Raw genomic sequence first — 14,184 nt, 5'->3', positions numbered from 1 at the left:
CTCATTTTTCCCCTCCCTCCCCGCTCCCCCCTCCCGCATGAGCCCTTGATAGTTTATAAATGGGTATTTTGTCATATCTTGCCCTGTCCGACATCTCCCACTTCTTGATTTTTAAACATAGATAGAGCTATAATAATCAAACACCTGTAACTGGTATAGCAATAGACATGCAGGCCAATGGAACATAATAGCAACATAACTTAATAACCCACTTGTCCATTGTCAACTGATCGACAAAGGGTGCTAAGTCAATTCCATGGAGAAAGAAGAATTTCTTCAATAAGTTATGCTGGGAAAACGCAATTTCCACATGTGAAAAATGAAACAGGATCCATGTCCTTACATAAAAAATTTTTAAAATGGATTAAGGACTTAAATGTGCAAATGAAGACAATGAAAAATTTAGCAGAGCATGCAGGGGTAATGCTGTCATGCCAGCGTTAACAATGACTTATCTGATTTAATAATGGAGCAAAAACTGCAAACTACTAAAATGAGTAAATGGGTTCTTATAAAAATTAAAAACTTTGCTCATCAAAAGACTTCACCAAAAGCGAAGAGACAAGCTACTGACTGGGAGAATATCTTTAGGAAACTGTATATCACAAAAGAATCTAATAAGCAATGTCTATACATACACACTCTGACAACTTAATAACAAAAAACAAATAACCCGATCATAAAATGGGCAAGGAACTTAAATAGATACTTCACCACAGAAGACATTCAAATGAGCACCAAACAGCTGAAGTGATGCTCATTGTCATTAGTCAACAGAGAGATGCCAACTAAAACCACATTAAGGTACCGTTTTATTCCACTAGGACAGCTAACAGAAACACACAAGCAAACCAAAAGGTAGACAGCAACAAATGTTGGCAAGGAGGTGGTGAAACTGGGCTCTCTAACCATTGCTAGTGGGAATAAAAAATGACATAGCCAATATGAAAAACAATTTGATAGTTCTTCACAAACCAACCAACCACCAGCGGCCAGTATAAGACATGAAAAAAAATGATAAATTATCAAGGGTTCATGAGGGACAGAGGGTGGGGGAGGAAGGAATGAAATGAGGAGCTGATACCAAGGACTCAAGTAGAAAGAAAATGTTTTGAAAATGATGATGGCAACATATGTACAAATGTGCCCGACACAATAGATGTATGTACGGACTGTGATAAGAGCTGCAAGATCCCCCAATAAAATGATTTAAAAACAACAACAACAAATAAAACAAAAATACCTAGAAATATCATTACCATTTGACTTAGCAATTACACTCCAAACTATAAAACTTAAAAACAGAGACTCAGACACTTGTACATCAGTGCTTATTGTAATAGACATACTATAAATATGTCTATTTACAATAGACACAAGGTGGAAACAATCTGACTGTTCATCAACAGATCAGTGAATAAACAAAACAGGGCACATCACATAATGGAATACCACTCAGCCAGTAGGAGACATGAGGTCTCAATACATGCTACAGTATTGGTGGAGCTTGAAGGCATTATGATGAGCCAAATAAGCACATATTTTATGAAACCAAAAGAACAAATATTTTATGAAACCATGATTATAAAAAGTCAAGGATAGGTTTGCACACAAAAAGAAACGTTCTTTGAGGGGTGCCAGAGCTGAGGTGGGTGGAGGGAGAATCACTAATTAGATACTACATAAGTGTTATTGATGGTGTAAGGAAAGACAATACAAAATATGGGGGAATTCAGCACAATATACCCAAGACAAAGGAAGACAATGAGAGGTATGCAAGAAGAAAAGGCAACTATGGTAAATTCTATAGCATATAAAATCCTGCAACAATAGTCATAAATGATTTGTAAGTAGATATGTAGATACATGTATTTGCTAATAGGTGAGGGAGGTCTTCAGGTCCCTGAACAAAATTAGGGAGTACATCCACATACTTATATAGGTATGATCACAGATATTTCTATATGCATATTTGCAAATGCTCTCTCTCTCTAATATATATATATATTAGAGCATATAGTGGGCACAGTTATAGAAACTACTTAGGTATTAGGACTTAACTACTGGCCTTGAAGGCTAAGGACTGTCATCTTGGGGGACTTCTAGGTCAACTGGCAAAGCACAGCTCACAGAGATAATGTTCTACGTCCTATCATGGCGAAGAATACCATAAAAGCATTTGAGTGGTTATTTAAAAAGCAGCCATTCATCTGTTCTTACCTGCAGCAAAGAAGGTAGAAAACCAAAGACTTAAGAAAGCAATTAGTCCCAATGACTAATGGCCTACAAGAACTACGGCCTTCTCTAACCTGAGACCAGAAGAATTTGGTGTTGCCTGGCTACCATAACCAACCACTGGCCAAGGCCACTTAGCAGGACCTGGTTAGAATGCAGACAAAATTTAAATGGTAAAAAAATACAAATAAAAAAAAGAACAGGGTAAAAAAGAAGAAGCAGGCTTGTTTCCTCCAGGCAATTTTCCTAAGCGAACGTTCTAACTTGAACCTGAAGCCGCTCCTGCTCCTGGAGCCTACTTCTCAGCTAAATAATAAAAAAACTCACCGCCATGAAATCAACCCTGACTTACAGCAACACTCTAAGTCATAGGACTGCTCCTGTGGATATTCAAGGCTGTAAATCTTTATAAGAGCACAAAGCCCCATCTTTTTCCCCATGGAGCAGATGGTGGGCTCGAACTTCTGATCTTGTGTTTATAGCCCAGCATGTAAACCACTACATCACCAGGGCTCTTAAATAGGCCCATAAAATGAACAGTAGCATCCGGAAGAATACGCTCCTTGGAACCATGAGCTACATGAGATCAAAAGGGTAACATTTTGCCCCAAACTAAAAGCGAGGACAAGGAAAGACAGGGAAAAAAATGAGTGGGCATTGGAACTCGGGGAGGAACGGGGAGCACACGGACAACCAATGTCACAGAGAAATGTGTGTGTGAATTACTGATTGGAAAACTAGTTTGCGTGGGTGAAGGGAGACGTCGGACAGTGTAAGATATGACAAAATAATAACTTATAAACTATCAAGGGTTTGTGAGGGAGGGGGCTTTGGGGAGGGAGGGAAAAAATGAGGCGCTGATACCAAGGGCTCAGGTAGAAAGCAAATGTTTTGAGAATGATGAAGGCAACAAATGTACACATGTGCTTTGCACAATGGATGGATGTGTGGATTGTGATGAGTTGTATGAGCCCCCAATAAAATGATTAAAAAACCCAACTAGTTTTGCTGTGTAAACTTTACCTGGGAGCACAACAAATGTTCAAAACAAACCCCCAAATTAAAAAACGGCACTACCATATGATACAGCAAATCTGCTCCTAAGTCCACACCCCAAAGATGTAAAAGCAGTCCAAAAAAGCCAAAACGTTTCATACACCTATGCTCATTGCTACACAATTCACAATAGCTAGAACATGGCAACAATCAAATATCCATCAACATTTAATGGATCAACAAACTGGTATGTATGCACAACTTAGACGTGAAATCTCGGTACATGGTACAGTGTGGAGGAAGCTGGAAGATGTTATCCTCTGTGAAATAAACCCATCACAAAAGGCCAGATATTGTATGACCTCACTATAAAAAGACAAGAAAAGGCATATATGCAGAGACCAAAGTTTACTAGTGGTTACCAGGTGTGAGAGGCAGGGGTGTAGGGGTGAATGGTGTTGGCAAAATGATACTGATTAAAGGCAGGGTTGCACAGCTCCTTATTGTAATCGATGTCAAGTTGTACACCTATAGAAAGTTGAATTGGCAAAAGTTGTGTGGTGGATAGATTTACAACAAGAAAAAACAAAAGAGTGGCTGCTTATATACAACCAAAACCTCATGGGATTTGGTACCTTGGTTTAGAGGTTTAGGATCATTGTTTCATGGTACATTTCAGTAAATGGGCCTAATAATATGTTTAGAGCAGTGGTTCTCAACCTTCCTAATGCCGTGACCCTTTAATACAGTTCATGTTGTAGTGACCCCCCCAACCATAAAATTATTTTCATTGCTACTTCATAATTGTAATTTTGATACTGTTATGAATTGGGCGACCCCTGTGAAAGGGTTGTTCAACCCCCAAAAGGGGTCACGACCCACATGTTGAGAACCACTGGTTCAGAGTTTCTGGTGTACCTCCTAGCTCAGGGCCTGGGGTCCTAATAGCTTGCGAGTGGCCATTCCAGGTGCACCAATTGGTCTCTTCACCTGGAGCAGGAGAGGAAGGTCAGAAATAGGAGGAGAATATGGAATATGTGGCTAGTTGGCTGCTTTGCCATGACCCCAGAAGAACTACATGAGGCCTGGCTACCCTGAAACTATTGCTCTGAAGCACTCTTTAAACCTTAAACCAAAAAGATTCTCTCGGATGATTTGAAAACAGAACAACAGTTTAGCTTAACTAGTGAAACAACAACAAAAATTTCCTGCCGCATTAGGCTCTTTTAAAAACTATCTGTATGGGATCAAGCCGACAGCAGCAACTTGAGGGATTCGACAGGCACGTGGTGGGGCGTGAGCTGATGTTAGTAAGGGAGGTCCAGCTCCGTAAAGGAGCGTGGGAACGGTACACAGCCCAAAGAAAGGAATGGATGTCATTCATTGTAGTTGTACGTGTAGACGTGGTTGAATTGGCGCACAAGTTTTGCTGTGTATATTCCCAACAACAAAATAACTAAAATTTAGGGGAAACAGTTTGTTGATATTGGCGATCATCTGTGATTTCAGCTCCAGGACTTGTTTTCTACATCGGTTACAAAAAGCCACTCAGGCCGCAGCAGCCAGATATCTAGCCCTCTCTCCAGCTCCCCTACACCCGGAAACTGAAAGTACATGCCATTTGTTTCCCTTTGGAAATTCAGGGGGGAGGGGGGGATCTATATAAAGTATATATGTGTGTGTGTATGTATCTCCAGTACAAGGTTACACCAAGTTGATTTTCATGATCAGCAGTGTAGTTCCTATTCCTGTTCTAGTACACCCTCCTCAGGGTACGTTTGCCCTCTGATTAACTTTCCCTCTAGAATCTGCAAAGCCACACTGACGTTCGGAAATCGACGTTTCGAAGGGTGAGTAGTCTGTGGTGGTTGTCTCCCCGGCATCCTCTGAATAACTTGAACTTGTTCATGGACCAGATGTAACTTTCTCTGTTCCTTCCTCTTTTCTTTACCCCATCCTCTAAAGACCCTTTCTTGCTCCTGATATCCCCATATTTCACAGAAACTTCTTGAATTCTAAGCTGAATCTGATACCAGGACCAAGCAGCAGACAGAGATTTGTAAGGATGAAGCCTTAAAGGAAGTCCAATCGCAACGGAGGCAGACTGGAATTCCCCAAAGCTCCTTACAAAGTGAAGAAGCCCCTCAAGCTAAACCTTGTGGTAGCTTCCATTTGTTTTGTTTGAGGTCTTTGGAAAGAGGCTTTAGGGACAGGAGTTAGAGAAGCATTCAGGTCTTTGGGTGCAACTGATCAGAAGTAAAAGTCTCTTATTTTAGCCATATAGATGCCAATTTGGCACTGAAATGCCCAGAAGCAGAAATTATAAACTAAAGAGGCTGTAACCAGTCTGGCTAGGATAGACATCACCTTAGGTCTTAGAGAGAAAATAAGATTTCATGCAATAAAACCCTTTTCTTGTTGAAGAAGGCATATGATCAGATGGTGGGACACCATTGCTAATGGAGAGAGGTGATGGGGTAACCAATTCAAGAGACTAGACAAGCCAAAATGTGTATTTTGACTTCCAAGTACAGCAGTGACGATATGTTTTAGCATATAGTTGGCAATGGCCAATGTTAAAGCTCCTTTTCCTTCATGAGTTGGTTGAAGGATGGGACAACTGACCGTCACATCAGGAGGGCAAAGCAAGCAGCCAAGGATTTATAAATAGCTCTGGTCCACAAATGGATATGCCAGTTGAGTCCTTTATCTTGGCTGCTTGTGATCACTGAATGCTGGGGGAAGGCTGTTGTCTCAGAGGATCACTTGAGTTCTCAGGAACTGCATTTGCTGAGCATCCTCCTGTCTCCACACTCTGTGGGAGAGGGTGTGTGTTTTATATTATTATTAAAAGATTATTGGGTGGGGGAGAGGGGAGGGGGAAGGGAAGGGGTGGGAACAAAGGAAAATGAGCTGATTCCGGGAACCCAAGAGGAAAGCAAATTTAGGGAATGATGAGGGCAACAAATGTATAGGTGTGCTTTACACAATTGACCTATGTATTGTGATGTATGAGCCCCAATAAAACGATTTAAAAAAAAAAGATTATTGGGGGCTCTTACCGCTCTTATAACAATCCATACATCAAATCAAGCAGACTTTTTTGTACATTTGTTGCCATCATTATTTTCTAAACATTTACTTTCTATTGAGCCATTGATATCAGCTCTTTACCCCCCTCCCTCCCCAACCCCACCCTCCAGACCCCTTGATAAATTATAAATTATTATTTTCATATCTCACACCAACCTCTGCCTCCTTTCCCCCATGGTTTCTGTTGTTCGTCCTCACAGGGGGGGAGGGTGTGGTTATGTGTTGATCACTGGGATGGTTCCCTCTTCTTCCTCTCCTCTCCCCCCCTTCCCCTTCCCCTTTCGATATGACCACTTCCATTCCTGTTCCTGGATTCCATGTGTCATGAGTTCTTAGCTCTTATCTGTACCTGTGCATATGCTCCCGTCTAGCCCACGTGGTGAAAGGCGGGACTGGGATGATAGTGGGGGCAGAGGAAGCCTCAAGGAACCAGAGGAATATTGTGTTCCATCAGTGCTATACTGTGCCCTGGTTGACTCGTCCTTCCCTTGTGACCTTCTGTGAGTTGATGTCCCATTGTCTACAGATGGGTTTGGGGGTCTCTGCTCCGATCTCTCGTTCTCAACAATAAGGTTTTGTTTGTTTTGGGTCCTCTGATGCCTGTTACCCAATCCTGTGGACAGAGTATATGTTTTATTAAAAGAGTACTATATTCAGAATTTGAGGATGCTTCTCTCCTTTGCCTGTGTGGCTTCCTTAGTTTCTCAGCTTCATCATTAAACTAGGAATTATTACACATTACAAGTTCTTTTAAAATACTGAGGATAAAATAAAGTAATGGAAGTGAATGGAGTTTCTGAAAATAGTTAAGTGCCATGATGGTGTCGTTGATAATGCACTAGGCTGCTAACTACAAGGTTAGCTGTTCAAACCACCAGTCTCTCTTCGAGAGAAAGATGAGGCTTTCTATTCCTGTAAAAGTTTAGTCTTGAAAACCCACAGCGGAAAAAAAGAGAAAACCCACAGGAGTGGGTCTACCCTGACCTATCAGGTCACTATGAGTCAGCATGGAGTCAACTACAGTGAATTTGGAGTTTTGGGGGGAAGTTCTACCAAATGTCTTGTCCCCACTGGCATTTGTTCCTCTATAATGGCATTTACTAGATTTAAGCATTATACCAGGGAACCTTAAAAAGTTCATGGAAAAAATCGCAGTATCTTTTCATTTCCTATTCTCAGGAGCTTTTTGAAGCCCTCTCAAAGCTGTTTACTCCCCCGTGGGTGCTGCTCTCCTCACTTTCAAGTGGCTTGACAGTTACTCCATGTAGAGCCTGTCTTGCTTTCAGCTGTAGGCGCCCCTAAAAGTCACAGTCCCTGCTGGTAAGCCTGCCCCCAATTCATGATTGGCTAGGGATTTAGCTGCTGTGACCCGTGTTTTCATGAACTGATTTTTGGGAGTAGATCTGCTTTCTACGGGTCTACGTGAGTCTGGAAGCTCCACTGAGATCTGCTCCCTATCAGAGCAGAATGTGCATTTCCAAGGGACGAGTCGCTGGTGGCTATGGCTTTGACATAGTACTTGCTTTAACAAACTACCGTTATCTTAAAAATCAGAACCAAACTCCCTGCCATGGAGTCATACCGACTCACGGCGGACGCCCCCCATGGGCTTCCAAGACTTAGGCAAACTTAATTTAGTCTATGACTCTGGAAGAATCCCGATTGGAAAAATGCCTTTTCTTTTCTCCCTTTTTAACAGCCAAAGAGAATAACAGGCATAATACATATTTGCCCATGATTCTAGATGATTATTGTACCCTTTGAATTAGTACACTGTGAGATGGAATGTGAACTCAGATTCAGAGGAAAGAAATGTCATAAACTGGGAAAAGTTGAAGAAGAATGAAATCTTATGAAATCAGTTGAATGCCACTGAGGGAAAACAGAAAAATGGAAGAGATCTATGAATTGCTTATTGAAGGTCATATTGGAATGGTTTTGGTCCCTTCTCATGTTAACGCTTCCTGGAGTCCTGTAGACTGTTATTCATCGTCCACATATGCATATATAAAAATATACCATCTATAAATAGCCTTTTCAGTGAAATTAAAGATGGGACAGGAAGATTTCCCCAGTATAATTAGAGAGTGCAAACCCACAGCTGTTACAGTCCCATAATCCTACTAAGAGAATTTCTAATATCACTATTTTATATTAAGCACAATTTTAAAATTCAATTTTTTCCCTTTCGTGGTAAGGTGTCAATGGTTCATTTATTTATTTATTGCCAAGATTTCTCACTTATCTACACAAAGAGAGGAGGTGTTGAATGGGGTTGTTTTGTAGACTCGTTTTGTTTTCTAAAGACTTTCACAAGTGTTTCTGCTCCTTATCTAGGGATTAACACCCAGCGTCTGTCAAGGCTCTCTTAAACTACAAACAGGCCCTTTTCACAAACACTCTTCTTCACAGACTGCCTGCTAAGACGCACCATACACCTTACTCTTCTCTCCACGCTTCTAACATGCTTCGTTAGAATCAACTGCGCAGGCCGTCTGGGACACGGTCATCTTTGCTTTCTGAAAAGCAGGGTGTGCTGTATTCCCAGCCAGCCATTGTTCCTTCACCGCGGACTAACACTTTCCCATCTCTGAGAGACTTGAAGGATGAGGCAGAGCTGAGGAGGAGAAGATAGATTGATAGACGGGTCGCCCAAGTGTCTTTAGCAGTTAATTTGTGAGCAAAATCCCTGTGGGGCGCCTCCCACCTACTCTAAAACCAAACATTCTTCACAGGCAGCAAGCATGCTGTAACCTAGGAGGCGTCAGTTTATGAGCAAAAAACCCTGGATAAATCTCAAGAGACTTGAAGTTGTTTTTGTTGTTGTTTTTTCCTTTCTTGATGCCCAAATCTTCACTGGTTAAGAAGGCTCCCCACCCACCCCCATTGTGATGTTCAAAACCCAGAGCATCATAAAGGCAAGCTGCTTTGCTGCGTCCCAGGCTGGCTTCCTCCTCCCGGGGAGAGCTGTCTGTCACTGTTTTCATTCCATGTGTTTGTAAAACACACAGCCATGTGTGTGAGCCTGTTAATTAAAACAAAAACGGAACTGTTTCTATGGAGAGTGAGATGTACGGGCCTTTCGCGCTGAAGCTGGGAAGCAGAAACAGCAGCATGTGGTGCTGCTGCTGCTGCTGCTGCTGCTGGACGCCACTGAGCCTCTATTGTAAAAAGCCAGGATACGGGCACCTGAATTTAGAGGTTGAGTGAAAAAATTCAAGCAAGCGAGGCTGGGAAATGGAATTATTAGAACGCCTTTGTCATTTCCCTGAGGGACTGCTCCATATCAAAGTGTCTGGGTAGCCAAGGCGTCTCATCACATCCGATTCCAAAGTTAGCCTCTCCTACAAGAGCAAAGAATAGCCAATGTGACTTCAGAGGCCATCGCTGGGCCAGGCCTGGTGTCTATTCCTTGCTGAGCTGCTGAGCCACTGCCACCTCAGGGGTCACTTGACCTCTGGTTCAGTTGACCTAGAAGGGAGAGTGAGCCTTCAGCTGAGAAGCCCTCTCTTAGAATCTGGAAACATCTACTGACATTTCCTGTCACCAGTACACAAAGCATTTAAGTATAATCATTTAGATAAGGTGTGTTAGAATACAAGTCACCAATCAAGTTAAAAATAAAAACTCATTAAATTCTACCCAAAGAATACACCACCAGAAACGCAGAAAATACCCAGCTTCTTGCTGATACACACTCCCACCTCCTAAAGGAAGCCGAGATCAGACAAAAAACAAAAAGCCCAAACCAAACCTGGTGTCATGACCTCGTGTCACAGAACAGAACTGCCCCATGAGGTTTTGCTTGAGTTTTTATGGAAGCAGTTCACCAGGCCTTTCTTCTGCAGGTTCAGACCAACATCCTCCAAAGGAAATGCTTATTCAATACCTTCAAGAAGTCATCGCGACCGGACTGTGAAAACACTTCTGGGGTGTGGGGGTGGTAGAGACAGGGGTCGAGAGTATAGGCAGGAAGGCAGCAACAACAGGAAAATAAGAAACAACACCAACGAGGCGTCAGAGCATTCATCACACTCGATTTTAAAAGGCAAGGGGAAAAAAGACTTCAATATAGAACATCTTTCATCAACTGAGGAACACAACCAAGTGGTCTCTCTACACCTTCTTCCCAGAACACAAAGTTCTGTTCTTTGGCTTAATGAGACATAGGACTAGCCAACTAAAGAACGTTCATTCACCTTTGTAGTTCTTAAAAAAAATTTATTTGTGATCTGTACATGTGATAAAGTGGGGGCTTCATTGTAGACCTTTAAAGGCAAAACAAAAGTCCAAAGTAAAAATGTATAAATACAATATATATTTTCTTACAAAATGGGAGATTTACAAAATATACATACTGCACTTGTCTCTATTTTACAATTTTCACATGCACTTAAGTGAAACAACACAAAAGATGCCCACAACCCGCGTTGTGGGCGTTTAAAAATTCTGGCAGAAGAGACCGTTTGGGACACTTCAGAAACAGTTGATTCTCACTTTCCTGGCGAAAGCAGCCTCACGGCAACTGAACATTACAACTGCAACGCCACTCGGACTCCCGGCAGTCCCCTCTTCTGAGGCTGCTATTTTAAAACTGCGATTGGAGGGCAGCCGAAAAGGTGGCGTAAAGGCTACTTCCCATGACTCTCTGCTCAGCTTTTAGACCATTATGCAAAGGAATCAGGAGTTCTATTAGAGAAAAAGGCATATGATTTAAGATTAATAAATTTAAGTCATCCAGCACATTTCAAAGAACTCTAGAATTACTTTGAAGTTTACCTTCTTTTAATGACTCTCCTTAAAAAAAAGCAAAAAAAGCAGGGTGGGGGTGTGGGGTGAAGCGCCTGGTTCCAACTTGCTTCCCACTTCACTGTCATCATCTCTGCACACCCCGCCACCCCCACCAGGGTCAGCACGCACACCACGTTTCACAAACAGATGTATGCAGCTAAGAAAACAGGGCAAAATGGTTCTTTTTCCTTTTCTTTTAAATTGTCCTTTATTATGAGGCTGCAGTCATGATATACTTTCCCTTTTATCTTTAAGGGTTCAAGTTGAAGAAAAAGAGACAACTTAAGCACAGGCTTATTAGGAAGAAGGGGAAAAAAGGGGGCGGGGGTGCGATTCCCCTGACCATTTTAACCAAGTCTGTTGGCCCATGTGTTCTGAATTAAATTGACTGAAAACAAAACACAACAACAACTACCCCTTGCATTTTCTTCAACCAAGTCCTAACCTCGGCCTTGGTGGGATCTGAGAGCCCGCAGCCCCTCACTTTTCCTTAAAAAAGGAATGTGTATCGCAATCGAATTAACATCCTACGGGAAAGCTGGGCTCGCGCTCCTGGGCCTGGAGAAGCGGCCGTCTTCACAGTGAAGCCTTTCCACAGGGAGAGACTTTTGTTTCCTTTTGTCTCTTGCAACAAAGACAGGGGTGGGGGGGTGGGGGGCATGCATTCCTGTTTTGAAAAGCAACAAGTCATCACTCCTTTCCAGGGTATTAAATCCAATAAAACACCCTTCTTTCTTCGTGTTTCCCCCAGAAAATACAAAAGTAGCAGAAATGCCTACTACTTGGTCTCCTCCTGCTCACGTTGGCGTCCCTTCTCTGGCATCCCCACATTAGGATTCTAGGAGGCAGGCCGCCCAAGACTTTCAAATGCTGATTTTACAAGACTTGAAAGGGTCGGGGGAGAAAAGGCAGGCGGGCCCTGGCCGAGGCGCGACTGTAGTGTCTGACCCTGGAAATTAACCCATCTGGGCTCCAGTTTGGCCCCAGTGAAGAGAGATTATGGTTTGACCACCGCTTGACAAGAACACCGCGGGGCGTCCCCCCTCTTCCCAACAAAGAGGCCGCTGCAGACAGCGCTGGACCTTTCACCCGGGCCTCCCAGGTCACGCAAGGCCCTTCCCCCGATCTTCTGACTCGGAGGCCGCGTTGGCGACCCCTGGGGAGCCTACCCCCTCTGCCCCCTCCCCCTCCCCGCCCCAAGTCCTTTCACCCCAGCCGCCTCTCCCTCCGGGGCTCACACGCAAACCCACGCCGCGCCCCAAATCCGCGACCGACTGCTCCCTTCCAGGGCACTGCTCGAGGGGGCGGGGGAGGAGGTCAACGACCCCGCGCCCCCCAGCAGTTCCTTCTCAGCCGCGCCTCTCTCCCCCACCCCGGTGGTGGTGGTGGTGTGGAGGGGGCGGCAGGGGCTCATACCGCAGTCTCCCCCTTGCTGCTGTGGCTGAGTCTGTGGTAGAAGCGGCGCCACGACTGCAGGGTCTTGCCCGACCAGATCCAGAAGCCGGTGGTGATGCCCACGATCATGGTCATCAGGTACTTGATCATGAAGACGGTGAAGTCGGGGCTCATGGGCGGGAAGTGGCCCGGCGGGCAGGGCACGGCGTAGCTCTTGCAGGTCTGCAGCAGCCAGGTGCGCTCCCAGTGCTCGCGGAAGGCCTGCTCGTAGAAGTAGCAGGCCAGCACGATGGTGGCGGGCACCGTGTAGAGCACGCTGAAGACGCCGATGCGCACCATGAGCTTCTCCAGCTTCTCCGTCTTGGTGCCGTCGTGCTTCATGATGGTGCGGATGCGGAAGAGCGACACGAAGCCGGCCAGCAGGAAGGAGGTGCCGATGAAGAGGTAGACGAACAGGGGCGCTAGCACGAAGCCCCGCAGCGCGTCCACGCTCGACAGGCCAACATAGCACACGCCGCTGAGCAGGTCGCCGTCCACCTGGCCCATGGCCAGGATGGTGATGGTCTTGACGGCGGGCACGGCCCACGCGGCCAGGTGGAAGTACTGCGAGTTGGCCTCGATGGCCTCGTGGCCCCACTTCATGCCGGCCGCCAGGAACCAGGTGAGCGACAGGATGACCCACCAGATGGAGCTGGCCATGCCGAAGAAGTAGAGCACCATGAAGAGGATGGTGCAGCCCTCCTTCTTGGTGCCCTGCGCCACCGTGCGGTAGCCGTCGTCCGAGAAGCGCTCCACGCACACGGCGCGGTCCTCCAGCAGGAAGCCGGCCACGTGCGCCAGGGCCACCATGAAGTAGCAGCCCGACAGGAAGATGATGGGCCGCTCCGGGTAGCTGAAGCGCCGCATGTCCACCAGGTAGGTGAGCACGGTGAAGAGCGTCGAGGCGCAGCACAGCACCGACCACACGCCCACCCAGAGGCGGGCGAAGCGCCTCTCCTCCTCCTTGAAGTACATGAGGCCGTTGGCGCGGCCCGGCTCGCACGGGGCGCCGCAGTCGCGCTCGCCCAGGAAGCGGTAGCCCAGGTAGGGGGGCACTTTGAGCTGGCGAGGGCACGAGAAGGGGAAGGGCGAGCGGCCCCGGTCGTCGCCGGCCCCGGGGGGCAGCGCGGTGAAGGGCAGCTCGGGCAGGTAGGGCGCGGTGGGCTGGGCGGTGGGCCCGCCGCCGGGGCCCCCGGAGCCGTCGGACGTGTTCTGGCCCACGCAGATCTCGCCGGCGCCGTGCACGGGGAAGTTCTCGCAGCGCAGCCGCTCGGGCCACTGGAAGCCGAACTTGTTCATGAGCGCCTCGCAGCCCTGGCGCGCGCGCTCGCACAGGGAGCGGCACGGCGGGATGGCCTGCTCCAGCACCGTGCACACGGGCGCGTACATGGAGCACAGGAAGAAGCGCAGCTCCGGCGAGCACTGCACCTTCACCAGCGGGTAAAACTGGTGCACCTCGAGGCCCGCGTCTTCTTGGTTCGTGTGGCCCAGCAGGTTGGGCAGGATGGTCTGGTTGTAGGCGATGTCCGTGCACAGCGGGATGGAGATGGGCTGGCAGAAGCCGTGGTCGGGCACCGAGATGCCCTTCTCGCCGTGGTACGGCTGCGCCCCGGCGCCCGCGGGCAGCGCGCCCAG

The 14,184-nt window shown here is 46.2% G+C and overlaps 1 protein-coding gene across 1 annotated transcript; it reads right to left on the bottom strand.

Moving 5' to 3' along the window:
- Positions 1 to 12,332: 12,332 nt before the first annotated feature.
- On the bottom strand, positions 12,333 to 14,184 carry FZD7 (frizzled class receptor 7; the record flags this gene model as incomplete). The annotated part of the gene is made up of 1 exon (XM_004701751.2): positions 12,333 to 14,184. A coding segment is annotated over one exon (1,659 nt), but the record flags the coding sequence as incomplete, so codon positions are not given.

This window comes from Echinops telfairi, unplaced genomic scaffold (assembly GCF_000313985.2).
Source record: "Echinops telfairi isolate 266 unplaced genomic scaffold, ASM31398v2 ScPeMD7_3;HRSCAF=10, whole genome shotgun sequence".
Classification (NCBI taxonomy): Eukaryota; Metazoa; Chordata; class Mammalia; order Afrosoricida; family Tenrecidae; genus Echinops; species Echinops telfairi.
Note: the sequence above shows the minus strand (reverse complement) of the source record. Positions and strands in the feature narration are given on the sequence as shown.